The sequence below is a fragment of the Callionymus lyra genome, chromosome 8 (genome assembly GCF_982586985.1).
Source record: "Callionymus lyra chromosome 8, fCalLyr1.hap1.1, whole genome shotgun sequence".
NCBI classification, from domain to species: Eukaryota; Metazoa; Chordata; class Actinopteri; order Syngnathiformes; family Callionymidae; genus Callionymus; species Callionymus lyra.
The window spans coordinates 5099911-5118214 of record NC_141825.1 but is presented as its reverse complement, the minus strand read 5'-3'; the positions used below and the strand labels follow the sequence as shown (position 1 = coordinate 5118214).

General features: G+C 36.4%; 3 protein-coding genes across 5 annotated transcripts; all 3 read right to left on the bottom strand.

Annotated features, from left to right (window-relative positions):
* Positions 1 to 220: 220 nt before the first annotated feature.
* Positions 221 to 8527, bottom strand: tdg.1 (thymine DNA glycosylase, tandem duplicate 1). Of its 3 annotated transcripts, XM_087797848.1 has the most exons (12): positions 8394 to 8527; positions 7820 to 7894; positions 6452 to 6609; positions 6322 to 6386; positions 6046 to 6285; positions 5904 to 5973; positions 5143 to 5278; positions 4992 to 5074; positions 4831 to 4925; positions 3170 to 3341; positions 2949 to 3095; positions 222 to 2206 (listed from the first exon to the last, which is right to left on the bottom strand). In XM_087797848.1, exons 2-12 carry the CDS (start codon positions 7876 to 7878, stop codon positions 2055 to 2057), a joined length of 1377 nt encoding a protein of 458 aa, XP_087653974.1. In that variant the 5' UTR covers positions 7879 to 7894; positions 8394 to 8527; the 3' UTR covers positions 222 to 2054. The 3 variants fall into 3 exon arrangements, with proteins under 3 accessions (XP_087653975.1, XP_087653974.1, XP_087653973.1); XM_087797847.1 differs by having other exon boundaries at positions 223 to 2206; positions 6046 to 6386; XM_087797849.1 differs by lacking the exon at positions 7820 to 7894 and having other exon boundaries at positions 221 to 2206; positions 6046 to 6386; positions 8394 to 8503.
* Positions 8528 to 9285: 758 nt separating this feature from the next.
* Positions 9286 to 13325, bottom strand: c8h11orf24 (chromosome 8 C11orf24 homolog). Its single transcript, XM_087798143.1, has 3 exons — positions 13285 to 13325; positions 11982 to 12215; positions 9286 to 11419 (listed from the first exon to the last, which is right to left on the bottom strand). The coding sequence occupies exons 2-3, from the start codon at positions 12088 to 12090 to the stop codon at positions 10512 to 10514; spliced, it is 1017 nt and encodes a 338-aa protein (XP_087654269.1). The 5' UTR covers positions 12091 to 12215; positions 13285 to 13325; the 3' UTR covers positions 9286 to 10511.
* Positions 13326 to 14414: 1089 nt separating this feature from the next.
* cox8b (cytochrome c oxidase subunit 8B) lies at positions 14415 to 17460 on the bottom strand. The gene is made up of 2 exons (XM_087797410.1): positions 17235 to 17460; positions 14415 to 14592 (listed from the first exon to the last, which is right to left on the bottom strand). Exons 1-2 carry the CDS (start codon positions 17340 to 17342, stop codon positions 14494 to 14496), a joined length of 207 nt encoding a protein of 68 aa, XP_087653536.1. The 5' UTR covers positions 17343 to 17460; the 3' UTR covers positions 14415 to 14493.
* Positions 17461 to 18304: the final 844 nt, after the last annotated feature.

The following is an 18304-nucleotide window of genomic DNA, read 5'->3' as shown; positions in this document are numbered from 1 at the left end:
AACTAAAATAAATAAAAAATAAAGGAGAAGTTCGTTCACAACCGTATATGATCAAAAACAAATACTCAGTGTTTGTTCATGTTCATCTTCCGCAGCTACAGGACAAATGAAATAGCGGGAGGTCCCAATAACTGAGGATGAGAGGATACAAAGACTTAAGCAGGTTTTAAAGCTGATGTTTGGACATATATTGGTTTCAAAGCAGCTACGACTTCACCAAGAGTCATGTGGTCTGTAAATACTGCAACACCAGAGTCAAGTACTCCACAATACTGCAAATATATATTTGTTAGCAGAGTATCACGATATGTCAACACACTCGACAATACACACACACACCTAGTTTTGAATGATAAAAGATTAACAAAATGAGAAAAGTTTGGCAAGGATTTTAAAAAAGCATCGTCACAATTGTTTATTCACACAAAGTTCATTGTGATTTTCATCAACATAAAAAAAAGAAATCTAAAATTCCTAAAACAGCATAATAAGAAAACAAAAACAAAAAGTGTTCACAGAGACGAGATGAAGAAAGTCATGTTGAGCTTCTCTGTTGTAACACAGTAGTTTGACCAGTGGGGGCAGTATTACTCTGCGTATCTTCCGCTTGTGCTTGAAGACGAAGGACATCATCCGAACATATATCATCCGAACATATCCAAGTCTTCGTCAAAATGGCCACAACGTGCCTTAATGTGACCCCTTTAAAGAAGCAGTGAGGTTAATGCGTTTGTGGGAATAGAAAACCTTGTGTAGCGACTGAGACACCGTCGCGTTGATTAAAATGGTTGACGTAGGACTTCCTGTTTTGAACAGAGCTTCCGGCTCTGATGGAGATTCACTGGTTTCATGATCTGCTTTGAAAAGGCGTTGCTTTTATGTTGCTATATCTGAAGTGTAACGATTTATTTCTGTCAAATAAACGTGTCGTTCAACTGTCTGTGACATCAGAATATTTAAGTTAACGTTTCAAACGTTGAAACTTTGAATTTTTTTATTAAGATGTTTAAGCATTTAATAATTTTATAGTTTTCATTATTACTATATTGAAAGGTTTTTTTTGGATTAATAAATATTCAATTTAAATTCAATAATTATTGAAAGGTAGATTATTTTGAATTTTTAAAATTCATTAAAATATTCAAAACTCGTTTTATTTCACAGATGGAAGATTGCACGTCGCAGGATTAAGTGAAAGTATTTTTTCTTTAAATATGTTTTATTGCTGAAGCTGAAAGTTGGATCAAGTACCTCGGTAATCTTTTACCAACATTTTATATTGAATTTGAAGTTTATGACTTTTAAAAAATATTGAATTTAGAAAAATATGTTGTTTTTTTTAATAATTGGGATTAGAATATCCAACCATTTTGTAAAAATAATTAATCCATTTAAATTTATTTTTTATCAATTATTTAAACAAAAATCAACTTTTCCTTTTGGAAATTATTGAATTAAATTATTCAAAACAATAATTTAATGCTTGGAAAAATAAATCACCTAATAAGTTCAAAGTTTAAATTAAGGTATAACTCAATGTTGATTCAACTCTTGAATATTCTGATGGCACCGACATACTTCTTGTTTATCATTCATCTCTAGACAACGACAACAGACTTTCTTCACAGCAGCAGTTTAGAGGTGAATCGCCATCAGTTCAAACTCAGTTCAGAGCAGGAGTCGAAGTCTCAGTGATCAACATTAAATCTCGGTCAAACGGCTCCACAGACGACGTCGACGCCAACGTGTTTGTCTCCATCCTGGTTGCACGGAGGTCGCCGCTCGGAGAAATGAAGGATAAAAATGTTGCAGCTTCATAGTCACCAGAAGACAAACTAGTGATGCATCAGTAAACATGAGGTTCCTGCGTCAGTGTACAGTACGAAGGCAACGGAAATGTTCACGTCCAGAGTCTCCGTCCCTGATTTCAGATTTAAAAACCTGGCGTGAGGTTGTTCAGTCCACAAATAAAAACGCTGCAGAAGTACATTCCGCAAGATTCTAAAGAAAAAAATAAGTCTATCTAAACCACTAACCGAACCTCTACCCGGCCCTCATACGTCCTTGGGCGCGCCGCTGATGTCCGGGATCTGATCCGCGAACGACTGAGTCATCCACTGACCGTCTGGCAGCTGACCATCTGGCAACTGACCGTCTGGCAGCTGACAGTCCGCCGCCTGCGACGTTCCTGCGTCCTGCGACGTCGCTGAGGAGCAGAGAGAGAGACATATGACTTATGAGGAAGTAGATCAGCGACAACACTTCAAATGTTGAAACTTTTGATCATTTTATTACATTTTTGTTCGGTTTTTTAAGCTTTGAATTGTTTTGTTGAAGAAATAATAATAATAATAATAGTGATGGAACTCCTGTTGTGTTATCAGTTTTATCTTGATCTTTAAACTTGATACTTTATTGAATATTGTTTTGATTGTTTAAGCGCTTTGTGGCCCTGGTCTGGAAAAGCGCTATACAAATAAAAATTACTTACTTACAATAATTTCTATATTGAAAGATTAAACTTTTTTTTAAATTAAATCTTTAAATACATTTGAATATTTTCTAAAATTATTTTACATACAGTTTGATATTATTATTCCAATAATAAAGATAGATGTTCTAAATTCAATATTTTTGATTTTGAAGTATTTTAAATTCAATATATAATGTTGCCACCAGACAAAAACAAAAGAGTACCGAGCTTCCTGATTGGACTTTCAGCCAATCATGCGACGCGCAGACGATCACATGACAAGAAGCACATGATCAAGTAGCTCAGCTCTGGTGACACCGTTATAACAACGTTTTATACGGAATTTAAAATACTACAAAATAACAACATTTAAATTAAAAAGTTTAAAGTTTCACTTGAAATGTTATATTCAATTCAATATCCTGACGGCACCGATTTACTTTAACAGACGATGTTAAAAAACGAAGACACATACCTGTCTGTTCACCTGAAGAAAATGTGCAGTGACCATTGCTCTGACTAGCGCCCTCTTCAGGTCCCTTCTCAGCGTACGCTCCACCGTACGCGTCTTCGTAACCGGGGTCGTACGTCTCCTCCTTGATGGCCATCCTCTTGGCGTCCTCTGCAAAAAGAAAAACCCTCTCAGTTATGTTGTGACGCAGGAAGTGACATCACGGCGAGTCGCTGAACTCTCACCTTTCGCCAGTTTCAGGTCAAAGTGGTAGTTGACCTCCTCCACCTCCTTGCCCTTCCTGATGCCCTGCAGCTCGTCTCTCAGCTCCCGCAGCTTGATGTAGTAGTGGACCTTGTCCTGGGCGCGGGGGAACTGGGCACAGCGGGCGCTGGACGAGGGCATCAGGTAGAGAGCCTGCAGGGCCAAACCACATGGTTTTAACCACAGCGAATGAAAGCCATCGAGAGATTTTCATTTGACAGCAAAATGTTAAAAGAAAATTAATCTTAAAACACTTTCCTGGTCAAAAAATATTTGCATCAGTCATAATCATTTTTATTGTAACATTCACAATATATGGTTAAGAAATTTTTGTTCCTTTAGAGCAAGGGTGGGCAATAATAATTCTTCAAGGGCCACATTAAATTATGTGAATGTTGTTAGGGGCCATCAAGCAAAAAGAAAGATGAAAAAAATCCCCCCCCCCCCCAAAAAAGGACATTTGTCATTAGGCCGTGACATTTATCAAGCTAAATAAGCCTCAATTTTATTCTTGTATGTACGAGTTTTTTTCAAAACATTTCTTCAACTAACTTATAAAAAATGTTTTGAGGGATTAATATATACTAGTAAAATTACACACAAAAAGTAAATGACTGTAATGTCAAAAGGTAAATGAATAATAAATACAAAATACATTTGTTAATGCATTAGAACCATTTATACATGATCATACTTAGAACTTACGAGGGCCGCATAAATACAGTCAATGGGCCACATGTGGCCCCCGGTCCGCACTATGCCCAGGTCTGCTGCTTTTGAGCGAGTGTTGAGCGTTTTTTTTTTTTTTAATTTCACAATATTTACGTAACAACATCTACTTGTACACTCAACATTGCATTTGAGGTGTCACACCTCTCAACAATCCCCCCCAGTAACAGCGATCTGAACAGCTCCCGTAATGCTTTGCCGCCCAGCCAACCAATCACAGCTGTCGATCAAATGTGTTGTAGCAACATGGTATTTAAATCCAGTATTGTAGAGACAAATCAGCTCCTCAGCCTTCACTAAACAGTGCAGTTTATAGAAAGGCATCATGGGAGATCAACGTTTGTCGGCAGCATTAGTAGTGCAGTCATGAGTGCGCTCCACTAAGTTCTACACTTGTGCTCAAGCTAATCTTCTGTTCAGATAAATCACTGCTGAAAGTGTGAACAACAACAAGAAGGTGACGACAGTTTACTACAATATCTTGTTTTCGTGTTCCAAAAACACCTAAAAAAGAACAGCAAGACTGCAGAAGGTGAACCTGGATATGGTCATTGTATCTCAGAGTAGGTACCAGAAATATTATGTCGGAAAGTGGGGGCCACAAAAACCACCCAAACCTATATCTATAATTGTGTCTAAACCGCTCACCTTTCTGGGCCTCTCTTTCCTGCATCAAGCTCCAAATGTTGATCAAACTCTGCCTGTCTTCCTTCTCTCTCTCATCACACATCATTCCTCCTCTTGATACTTCCTTCCCTCGGCTCTCCTTCACAAGTCTGAAGTTTGCTCTTCATTTCTATTTAAATGATTCTATGTGGCACTGAAGATATAAGATATTTTTACTGTTCAAATCAAACATTGTTTCAGCAGCAGTCAGACCCTGGGTGCGAGTGCAGGCCATGTAGTCACTCACCACTTCGCAGTCCGGGATCTTGTGCGGCTGCAAACCAAACGTCAGAGTCTTTGGTTTCTTGCCGAACATCTCCCTGCAGAACATTTCATAAATACCTGAGGGGAGAGAGCACAGAGTCAGTGTGTGCATTCGCTCGTCACGATCCTTCGACAGAAACTCACATTTTCCATTAAAAACTGCAATTAGAGGTTTGTACTTCCTCAGCTTCTCCACCAGAATTTTGCCTCCTTCCCGGAGCTCTTTGCTGTGGAGAATATGATGAGGCGGGTGGTTGTGACGTTTCATCAGTGTACTCACTACAGTGACATTTACGTGGAGAGGTCTTTGCTGCCCGGCGTCGCTCGTTCGACCATGTTGGTGAAGCCCATTTTGTACTTGACAGGAAGCACCGTGTCGCTCATGTGGTTGAGCAGCTCCTCCGTGAAGCCCGACAGGAAAAGGCACTTCCCTGAAAAAACATCGGCAGGTGAAGAGAGGCTCTTCCTAAAAATGCCCTTTTCGTAACTGGGGGTGCGTATCGACAAGAATTCAGTGATAAGACACAAAACACGATACAGAGTCAACGATACGATATATAGTAATACTGTAGTAACAAGTATATAATTTAAGTAATATATGTAGTATTTACAGACCACATGACTCTTGACAAAGTCGTAACTGATTTAATTTGTTTTCAAACCAAAATATGTCTAAACATCAGCTTTAAAAGCTTCTGGAGTCACTGTATCCTCTCGTCCTCAGTCATTCCTAGTTACTTAAGCTGTAGAAGACATAATGGCTGCAAGTGTAATTGCAACACACAAGCGAACAAACGCTGTGAATATTTGCATGGTAATTGTATTTTTATCTAATTATTTAATCTTGTACACAGTATAGACCCTTAAATGGACAATGAAAAAAATGTAATATAATTTGTAAAAAAGAAACATATACAGCCATCTTTTTAATGTAACTGCACATTGTCCTTTAAATAAACTGAAACACATACAGAATCATGACTTTTTTTTTTTAATGTGTCAATAGTTTCACGCAACTCTCTAAGTACCTCCCCCCATATGAAAAAGAAGACTTACAGAAATGATTCCCAGGACCAGGAAACCAACGTCCGATGTAAGCAGCCATCAAGCCTGGATTGATTCCGATCTGAGAGACATACAAACTCATGTTCACACTGAACATTGAGACCAGCACCAGCAGGACTTCTGTGATTCTCACTATAACGTAGTCTAGGTTGTAGTCCAGCAGGTCCGGGAGAGTCCTCTTCATCACTTCCTCCTCCGACATGCCCTTGAAGCGGTCCACTTTCCTCTTCACCTTCTTGAAGCTCTCGTCTATCTTCTCCTGCTTGCCGTCACCCCCCTGCTCTTCTGCTCCTTTTTTAGGTTTGGGACCAGGTTTGGCTTTGGGTGCGTTCGGGTCCTTTGGCGGCTTGGGAGCCTTGGGAACCTTTGGAAGCTTTGGAGCCTTTGGAGCCTTTGGAGCTTTGGGTACCTTTGGAGGTTTAGGCTCTTTTGGCTCTTTGGGCTGAGCAGGTCTGCCTCTTTTCTTGGGTGGAGCTGCAAGAGAGTTACGTGAACATCTGCAACACAAGAAAGCTCGAAAAGTAAATTTAGTCTCTTACGCTTCGTGGGCTCCTGCTGTTCGATCATGGGTTCCGGATGTGGCATGTGTGCCATGGCTGGAGGCTCCATCTCTCTGTCCGGGTAGTGGGACTGGGGATTTGGGTAGAAGCCCGGGTATTGTGACTGGAGAGCGTGATACTGCTGAGTCGATTGAATCCTGAGGAGACATTGTCAAAGCAATAGAGTACTTTAAACTGCTCAGAATCCACCAAGTGCAAGTTTTTTGTCTTTTTGTGTCCTTTGAAAAACTTTTGTTTTACAGTTGAAGTTTCCACCTTAAGTATCAAATGTAGGACTTCTTACTTCAATTAAAAAAATATTGTTATTTTTTTTACTTTTCTATTTCTAATTCCTGCAGGTATTTATTATTTAATTTGACTTTTGTGGAACAGTCGGACAATACTTTGTAAACTCTCTTTTTCGGTGATGTCCATATTTGGGACACAACTTTCAAGAATATTTATTGCTGTAGACTTTTCTTGGTACTCAGCCAGAGTTTTGTTCTTGTAATATATGAACAATACCAATTTAAAAAGCATAATAACAGACCACAGCTTAAGAGTTTACTGTATTCTTCAAACAACAGGCTTGAGTTATGACCCGCAAATCGATCAGAACCTCCTGTGGCAGCATTAGGTTAAAACTATCTAGGATTTTTTTCATTGGCATCATTAGATTTTATCTAAACAGACATACAAAAAGTGCATTTAAACACTGTTTGCCCTAAAGCTCTTAGATCTAAAGCGCACATAAAATAAACAACTTAAAGGAATTAAATTTAAAAACAAAACCTCTTTAAAGTGGTTTCCAGCAGAAATAATATGATGAACTAAGATGAAAAAAACAAACAAATAAATGTTCAATCAAAGCCTTTTATCTTACTTCAGCATTTACAACTTGGTGGTGATCGTGTGTTACATGACTCCATCGTGAGGCTGATGTAAGAGTTGCTGCTTATTTAATATGTGAAACTATATTAAAATTGTGTAGTTAATCATAACATGGAAACTGGTAAAAAATATGTCAATGTTTTGTCGGGCCATGTTAGGATTTTAAACATGAATAACTTAAGTCCCTCAATATGGACTTTGGATGTCTTTTGGATACACAATAGAGGACAACATACATTAACTTGTGTTAAGTTGCATAAAACAGTTGTTTTATGGTATTGTTTGTTTGATAACGCAGCACACATAACAAAGAATAGAGAAAGAAGAAACTTAAAGGAAAATAACGCAGACCAACAATGAAACATTGAGGAATGTAAACACACACACATGCTACAAATTCAATTTCACTACACTTTCGCCATTTACTGCTGACTCAGCAGATCCCTCCACAGCCACATTGCGGTGAGGAAGACTCACCACTGATGAAGATATTCCGAGGAGCCAGCAGGAAGAGATCCGTTCAGCTTTTCATCCATCTTTTGGCAGCCTTAGCTTTAGCAAATAAACCAGGTTTAGGGAACATAGCAGAAGGTAGGATCTGGCTGTGTGTGTGAAACTGAATACATGTGCGAGGAAGAAACACTCCACGATGATGGTATGTAATGGATGAACAAGAAAAATATAGTCTTAATAAAGTTCGTTTTATTTATTATTTAAACACATTGTGTCGATGGTTAGCCCTCCATACTTTAACATCCACTTGTTCATCAGCTAAGCTAATGGAGCTAATATAAACCAATCCACCATCTTAACGTGTCGCTTGTTCATCGCTAAACGTGTCGCATATAAAACAAACACCGCAAAACAATGTTGGTCCATCAATATGAGCGACGTAACATTATTTACGTCATAACTAGTTGCATAAACAGTGCCACAACTACAGCTAGCATCGCTAGCTACGCGGCTAAGCTAGCACGGATGAATGGTTTCTTCACTAGTGTCGTTTGGACGCGCAGGGAAAAGGTTCATATCTCTGAACACACACACGTACCTGTTGTTGGTTTGATTAAAAAATTAGAATTTTTTTAAACAAAAACGATATTTTCCATCGATCTTGTTCACGTATTTACAACAGTAGATGTTCAACAGAGGCAACAAAGACGTGACAGGCAGGCTCCGTCCACTTTGACACCGGAAGCTATTAAGCATTTGAAATAAAGGGGTTACGGATTTCACTTCTAATGCTAAGAGTCTATACAAATTTTAATTCCACGAATATAGTACCATTTACATAACATATACTTCTATTCATCTCTAGGTTTAAGTTAAATTAATATCTACCACCATTGCTTTGATAACCGATTATGAGAAACGAATCAACTCCCCTATTTTCAAGTTGGTATAACCCGCTCGACATTTAAACCCCACCAGCTGGATTTCTATTGGACGCCAGTTGTGTGACGTTTTAGCGATTAATCGCAATATTTACTTTTTATCATTATTAGTCATTTGTGAAAGAAAATGTTTGTTCTGAAATAAAGCCACAAGCTGACTGATTCTATTGTCAACAGCTTAGATTGAACGTTTCATTTTCTTTAATAGAAGCAATAATTACCTTCAAAAATGGCAACAGAACATGTTGAGGGACAATAACTTAAAGATAATACATTATTTTACTTTATTGTTCCAACTGAAACTAAACACAATAGTCCGACGGTTATTCTTTGTGTATTTAACACAGCAACTCAACTGTTTGACTCTAAATGTAGCAACAAAAGCATTGAACGCTAACATTTGTCTTCCCTTTGTTCCTGAAAACCTAAACTTAAGAAATATTAGCATATATGCATATATGCTTGTGATCATCTCTCTCAATTCTCGCTATCATTTTTGGATGTGTTTAAAATATGGCTCGAAAGAAAAAAAAAAACACAAATAGTAGATCACCTTGAAGTATTTAATAGAACCATGAGTTTTGAAACAAAATATCTCCAGAAATATAACAAAAACAAAACAGAAAAGGAACATAAGAAAATATCAGATACATCAAATAACCTATGACTTTTGTTGTTAGTCATTAAGAATGGCTTTAAATTCCACTTGGCTTAAGAATACAACGACTAATACATGTAATTAAAAAGTGCATCAGTAGACATTTGGCAACTTTTTTATCAATAACGAATATACATTCAGGTTGAGCCTGTAAGATGGACACTGAAGTGTGACGCGTCGATCAATCAATAGAAAAACTCTTGAAATATAATGTGCAAAAATTAATTATGACGTTGTTTACGAATAATAAAATGATTTCTGCTACGAATAGTTTCTGCTGTAGATCAGCAGGCTTAAATGTATCTTGAGTTATTGTTGAAACATTGTGACACCATCAAGCTGTGTAGCATCACTGGAGTTGAACCGTCACCTCCTCTGTTGACATCAAACATTGTCATTAAACTGCAGATGGCATCGGTGGTTAGTGGATTCTGTGCGACAAGTACTAAAGGAAAAAAAAGGGAACTGACTGAAATGAATCGTTGTTGGAAATGGCTTCTGAGGCTGGTGTTACACGAGTTGTTGAGCAGACACTCGTAACAACACTGTAAACACTTTGCGGTCTTGATGTGAACGAGAATCTAAAGTAGGTCAATGTGGCCCCTGCACGTACTTCATACTTTTTACTGTCCCTATGACAACAACCATCTAACTTTCCACAAAACCTCTCAAAAGTAGCTTAGTATTACATTTTTGATGGACTTCTAGAATTTCTTTTACTGAATTGAATGTACAATTTACTAATTGAACCAGAGGTGGCTAATGCTCTGCTCAAGGTCCAAATGATTTTTTCTTTTTAGAATTCAATTTAAATTTTAAAATTATTTCTATATGGATTTTTTTTCCATTTAGTTTAAGTTCTAATTTATTGGTTGTGTTTACATAAGCTTGCAGTTTAGATTCAAAATATATCCATGTATTTTTGTTATAAAGCAAATTATTCTCCTGTAATTTAGTTTCCGACTCATTTTCTTAATGTTCTTCTTTATCTGATCCACGGTGATCTTAGAAGCTCTGCTGGTGTAAACAAAACTCAAGACACTGGAATGATTACAATTCGTCGACACGTCGTCCATGTGGAGTCATAAACCAGGTCCAAGTGCCCCCCGCACCCCCCTCACACTCCAGAGTCGGAGTACATGCCATTGATCAGGTAGTCCACCTGAGTGTAGTCCTTCCTCTTGTAGCTCTCGTAGGCCTGCGTGACAAACACCACCACGGTGACCAGGAAGAAGAGCAGCCCGAAGAGCAGGACCGTCAGCAGGGACGCCGTGTCGGCCACCTTCCTAGTCAGAGCCGCTCCCGCTACTTCCACCGCGGACCCTCTTGTTACCGTGGCGACAGGCTGCTCGTGCCTTGGTGTTCCCGGAACTGTCCCAGCTGGAGGACTGGAGGCTCCCTTAGGATCTGTGGAGGTTATTGGCGGTGCAGAGGCTGTGGTGGTCTTGGCTGCTGACGTCGATGGGGCGGGCAGACGTGGGGTGGTAGAAGCTGAGGTTGGGGATGACGTGGTAGGAAGCGTAGTGGTGGAATCTGTGGTTGGAGCTTGGATGGTTGAATCCGTTTTTGGAGATGTCGGGCTGGGATTTGTGGTTGGAAATGTGGTGGCAGAAGCTGTGGTGGAATCTGTGGTTGGAGATGTGGTTGGAGATGTGGTTGGAGAATCTGCGGTGGTAGTATATGTGGTGGTAGAATCTGTGGTGGTAGAATCTGTGGTGGTAGCAGCAGCGGCCGTTTTCGCTGCAGATGTCACAAGTGTGGTGGCATTTGTTCCAGCAACCCCATGTGTGGTGGATTTATCTGCTGCCGTGATGTTCAATGTCGTGGCATCAGTTGTGTATGTCGTGTGCAGTGTCGTTTGTGCGTCAGGAGCGGTTGTGTTCGTGGCAGATGCGGTCGGTCCCACCACGTCCTTAATCCCGCCGTCTGATAAATTGCCGGGTGGAGTAAAATCCCCAATTTCGGACCGTGGAGTCGTCACTCCGTCAACATCAGGATGAGGTTGATTCTGACTCGGTTGTATATCTGGGAAGTCAATTTCAAATGTTAAAACTCTTGTATTGAAAAAATGTAATCATTTATTTCTAATTATTAATTTTGTTTTATTGAATAAACATTCAGTCATTTGTAGGTCCTTTTTTTTTTTTAAATTACATTTTAAAAACAGAAAAGTTTTAAAATCTCTTACTGGCAGTTTTTTATTACAATTAAAAAATAATATAAAAAATATATAAATAGTAAATTCATACTTTTTTTATATTTATCCTTTTGAATTAGTTATTATATACATATATTATTTAATATTCAATTTAAAATTACTACCGACTGCGGGTAAAAATAATATTGAATTTTAAAATTAATTTGGATGATTGGAATTTAAATATCAAATGCCATTTTAAAAAAATCAAAAATATTCAGAATTAAAAAAAAAAAAGATATATATATTGATGCTTAAAAAAAACATTGCAATAAAAGATTCAAAGTTAATTGAAATTGATTGAAATTAATTCAACCTTTAAATATTTCTACGACACTGAAATACTTCCGTACGTTTATCATTTATAGATTATAAATTGATCGTTCTCACCAGAGACTTGACCTCTGCCCACTGAGGTGGATCCTGCAGTGACCAGGAGCAGCAGGAGGAGGAAAAGCACTGAAGATGTCAGCCGCAGCGTTGAAGGATGTGAGGTCATGGCGGGCTGACAGGCACATACTCACACACATACACACAGTCACACACAGTGTCTGTGGTGAACACACCAGCCACAGCCTAAACTCGGGCGACGGTTTGAGGAGGAAGTGGATTCGTAGCCATGATCTGTAGCAAACAAAGAAAACGTTCAACTGAACTTCACATGTTGAGTTAATGGAAGATAAAGAAATCATATAAAAGGATAATAAAAAAAAAAGAAATATTTGTATTCAAAATACTGTGTTGATATTTAACAGAACTGTATTAACTGTTTTTTGGGGGATTTTAAAAAACATTTTATTTATATCTTAGTTATTTGATGGATTTTTTTTAAAAATATATTAGAATAAAATAAATAATCAAAACTATATACATTAAAAAAAAAGATTTTAATGCAACCCTTAAATAATCACATTAAATTAGATAACAAACATGAAGATAATTAAGATGTTACAGAAAGTTTGGTACATTTTATTCGCTTCACGACGTGATTGAGTTAATATATCCATAATGTAAAGGAACCAGTAAAATACACAAAAGCCAGGGAAGTGCAGTTTGACGCCACGATTTAAACAACAGGATAACTTGTCAAAAGTGTTCAAATATATCAATAAAACCTCTCAAAGAAAAGTGAAACACAAACAGGACACACGTGTTGAAACTCTACGATAAGGTTGTACAGACTCCAGGGTTGTTGGTCATGATGGGATCGAAATGAAACGAGTCGTGACGATGACAACAGTCTTGGGATCAGGACCAGGACGTGGCGAGGAAACACCCTTGTGTACAAGAGGTCAAAGGTCGTTCTCAAGTGTCTACGTGGAGACAAGTTCAACGGTCTTGTGCGGACAACTGTTCATTTAAAATATAATTTCATCGCCAATTTTTTATATTTATTTTATTAAAAAGATTCTAGAGCAGCTGCAGAAAACTCTAGAGACTAAAATGTCGATAAATCGAGTATGAAACCGCGGTGACGTCCAAAGTTAACTCCGTGAAGATGTCGATGTTAAACAAGAATATTCTAGTTGAAAACAAGAGACATTCTTATGTTTTACACCAGAAAAGAAACTAAGAGGAAATACGTGCAACGATACATTAAGTCGTGCTGCTAGTACATTAATAGTTTACTCGCACATATGAAGATGTTTATTCAGATAAAAATGCTTCTAAGTGATGAGATTTGAAGACTTACCAAGGAAGAGTTCTTCAGTGAACTAGCAGCGTCTTCTTCTATCGACTCTTAAGTCTGATGAAAGCTTAGTAGCGCCACTGGTGGCGAGGATGCTGTAATAGTTACAATGAAAGACGAACTCCAGATATATACAGTATATATATATAATATATATATCGTTTTCAGAAATCAAAAAAATATCTATTATCGTTTTCAGTCGAATATTTTTACAACCATGTTTAACTGTATCAGAAAAATAAAATTGGGCGTAAATTGGTGATAAAATGTAAATCATTTGTTACCATTTTAATAATAAATGCCTCACTAAATGAACGCAAAATAAAAGTATTAACAGTAATTCAAGCTGATAGCCCTTGAATGTGTTTATTGTTGGGACCATGTTTACCTTTTTTTTTTTTAATTTATTATTGTGTTTATTTTCCTATTATTATTTTATTATCAATATCCTTTTTTTTTTTTTTTTTTATAATTTGCATGTATGTTTAATTTTTATAAATGTTATTGTCCGCATCTCTAGAATAAGATAGGGATTTTTTGTTGTTGTGTGGATACATAATTAAATTAAATTAAATTAAATTAAATTGGCTAAACTTCACTTGTAAAATAAATACTTGAAAATTAAATTAAATTAAATTTGCTAAACCTAACTTGAAAAAAGAATACTAATCAAATAAAATAAAAAAAAATCAAATCAAATCAAATTAAATTAAATTAAATTAAATTAAATTAAATTAGAGTTCTTCTTTGACAACTTATTGTTGGAAGAATAAAGATATATCAATCAATCAATCAATCAATCAATCAAAATGTATGTACGTCTCGTAATTTAGGATGAATTATTCTCAAACGTGTTGTTTTCTCTATGTATGTAAATCAGATCCTATTTTCTCATGGTTGCTTCGTCTTACCTTTTAAAAAATACATTAATTTGTTCAAGTTATTGCCTCTAAACAAACGTTGACCTCACGTAGCTGTTTCTATATAAATGATTTGACCTTTTTTACATAATGTTTCTATATAAATATATGGGGGGTTGATTGAATGAGTAAAAGTTTTTCAAACATACTTATTCACACAAAGTGCTACCATGTTGTCAGTCTGCAGGTCTGAATACATGGAGACAGACACACTTCATTCACAGCAGGTTTTATTGAGGACACACGAGTGTCGGACCAGAAGGAAAGAAGATCCTCTTCTGTGCGTCTCCTTCTATAATTCTCTCTTCTTGTAGTCCTCCAGGTGAGCCAGGATCCAGCTGGAGGGTCCCATGATGGCCATAGTCAAGCAAGTGAAACCGACGATCTGCTCCTGAGAAACAGAGGACACTGTTCAGCTTTTGGAAGAACGACAGGCTTGGATTTGACACACATACACACATGCACATGCACATGCACACGCACACACGCACGCGCACACACACTCTTTATTTTAATCCACAGTGATCGGCAGCAGAACCTCCTAGAAGATCATGATGTTGTTACAATTTGAAGAAAATAAGAAATAACTGCGGTTCAAGGCTCCAGAACGGCTCATTTTATTGCAGTAATTGTATTAGATGGAGGAGGAAGTGGAAGATAAAGATATACAATATTAGATATATATTTAAGAATGTAATATTTGATTAAATGTATGTATTAAATTGTTCAGTTCATTAGTCAAGTGAAGAATAGCTACATTTAATTCAATTAAATTAGTCTAGTAAAGTATAGCTAAATTAAATTAAATTAAATTAAATGAGTGAAGTGAAGAATAGCTACATTTAATTTAATTTAATTTAATTATTCAAGTGAAGTATAGCTAAATTAAATTAAATTAAATGAGTGAAGTGAAGAATAGCTACATTTAATTTAATTTAATTTAATTTAATTAGTCAAGTGAAGTATAGCTAAATTAAATTTAATGAAATGAGTCAAGTGAAGTATAGCTAAATTAATTAAATTAAATTAAATGAGTCAAGTGAAGTATAGCTAAATGAAATAAAATAAAATAAAATAAAATTAGTCACATGAAGTATAGCTAAATTAAAATTAAAATTAAAATTAAATCTAAAATTAGTCACATGAAGTATAGCTACATTATATAAAATAAAATAAAATAAAATGAGTCAGGTGAACTATAGCTAAATTAATAAAATAAAATAATAGTAAAATTAAATAAAATTAGGCAAGTGAAGTATAGTTGAATTAAATTAAATTATATTACATTAAATTACATTATATTAAATTAGTCCAGTGAAGTATAGCTAAATTAAGTTAAATTAAATTAAATTAGTCAAGTGAAGAATAGCTAAATTAAATTAAATTAGTCAAGTGAAGTATAGCTAAATTAATTAAATTAAATTATATTAAATTAAATCTAATTAGTCAAGTGAAGTATAGCTAAATTAATTAAATTAAATTATATTAAATTAAATCTAATTAGTCAAGTGAAGAATAAAATAAAATAAAATAAAATTAGTCAAGTGAAGAATAAAATAAAATAAAATAAAATTAGTTGAGGTATAGCCAAATTCATTAAATAAAATCTTATTTTACTGCTCTGTTACTTCATCATTTTAGAACAACCAATATTACTCTGATTTATGTTGTATTATACTGTGTGTACATCCTACCTTTGGTGCTAATAAAAAACACTCTGACGCATGAACATGTTCCGTCTCTAAATGCTTTTCTGATCCCAGCGAGAAGGTAAAGGTGCGTTTAAGACTAGTATAGTCCGGGCTGATGTCTCTTCAGAAATACTTTTACCACATCACGAAGAATCCTTCAAAGACTTCCTGGATCCAGATGGGAATCACCAAAACCTAATCATCTGTTGCCGTCCTCTTGTCAACACGTCCGGAAAGGTTCATTGATCACATTATTGATCATAACTCAGACACTCAAGTTCTTAAAATAGTTAATGTAGTTATGATTTGGTATTGTTTTAATTGAAAAGATTCCGATTCCTTGTTTTGATTCTGGTTCTTAACGATTCCGATCCTTTTAAGAGGAAGGGTCAAAAAAGTTTAGTCTGACTAGTCTGCATCAATTTTGATTCTTCTTCAATTCCTGGAGAATCTGAAAACTAGTCTTGGTTCCAATCAATACCAGGCCTTAGTAGTAGTAGTAACACCATGTTCATTTCTTTGTGATTCCACATCGTTTTCAAACTTCATTTTCTACTCTCATGTCGACTAATGTTGGATTATTTTCACAGTAATCGGTTCTTTTGAGAGTTCAAGACAAAAATGTTTGTTCATTTTAATGTAGCGACTGGAGCTCAGGTGTCTTCGTCCAAACAGGCACTTATAAACATCCAAATACCTCCATATACTGCTCGTCTGTGACGTCCATCTTGGATTGAAGCCTCGATGTGTTTCAATCCGTCTCTTGAAATCAACTTATCTAGTTCCAAAGATCAATTTGTGTCCCTTATCTTTGCACTATTACAATGTTATTATTGTGTACGCCACTATGTGCACAGTGACCCCGAGTGTGACGAGTATTACTCCAACCTGTAGATTTAGAAACCACTTGGTTGCCAGGAAGTTCCTGGAATGCAACTCGAGTTTCATTCACTCTTGATGTGCCAGAGACGACGTCCAGTGACGCAGAAGGTGCGACACATATCACGCTATAAATAAACGTTGGAATCGTTGCACACTTGTTGTCTGAGGTTCTTGTGACAAGTTTAAAAGATAAAAAGGTGAATTATTGTCGCGCACTTCCTGTTGGTTTGAGGTTGAAAAGTTTTTTTTTTTTTTTTTTCGCGTCAAGTCTGAAGTTCAGTTACTCTGGTGTACGTGCGCGAGCCAGGCGCGTCTATGGCTCGATAGGGAGGCGTGACCTTGAACTCATTTTTTTTATTTCTTTAAAAAAAAAAAAAAATTCTCAATAAAATAAGTCTGTGCTGAAACACGAGGTGGAGATTTGCGGTGCAGCAGATGTTGCGCACGCACGGACACTCACCCATGGCTTCAGCGGGTCTTTGGCGGGCTTGGATGCGATCCGGGCCACAGGTTGGATCTGGATCCTCATCGCGCTCCTCAGCAGGCGGGACGAGCCGAGCAGAGACATTGCTGCAGGTCTGGGAAGGTTCTGGAATCGAATGTAAAAAAGTGCGGACACGAGGTGCGACACCAGGCGTCTCCTTCACTGGCCTTTTTTTTGAACGTGCGCCAATTTGAAGGCGTGTGCGCGCGCGCGCGTGTTTATGTCGTATTTGCAAAGTCATGTCCTCAAAGTATCATAGACTCGAGAGAAAAATAAACCCCCCCCCTCACACACACACACACACACAATTTTTTTATTCCGTTATATAAACACGTATTTATAATCGAATAAACGTTGGATTAAAAATGCACCCAAACGCAACACGAACACCACGTGACTATGCGGATATGATCGCAAACAATTCTTTTCACCCCTTTTTATAACTTCATATTTTCATTTACAACTTTTGGATTTAGTCTTATGAACAATTTGTATTGTTTTAAAAGTATTTGAAACTATGTATAGCCTTTTGTCATTTTTATCCTCGTCATTTTTCTGTTGGCGAGAGTTGTTGTTTGGAGACAGATAGGGTGTCCCATCCCTCACTGAGTTGATGATGTTAATGGAGGAGGAAGTGGAAGGTAAAAGGTATATTCATTTTCATTTAGATTACAATATTTTTGAATTGGTATATTTTTTTAATTCAGTATCAAAATGTCGGTATATATTATATACTATATTATATTATTTTTAATTTTTTTTTTTTTTTTTTTTTTTTATACAAATAAATAAACAATCAGCCTTCCAGTATAGAAGCTATTTAATTATTGAAAAATAATTAAATAAATTGCTTTAAAAAAAATAAATCTTTAAATCATTATTGGTCATTTGTAAAGATAATTTTAATTGTGTCGTTAGATTTATATATATATATATATATAAATCTAACGACACAATTAAAATTATGGCTCGATAGGGAGGCGTGACCTTGAACTCATTTTTTTTATTTCTTTAAAAAAAAAAAAAAAATCTCAATAAAATAAGTC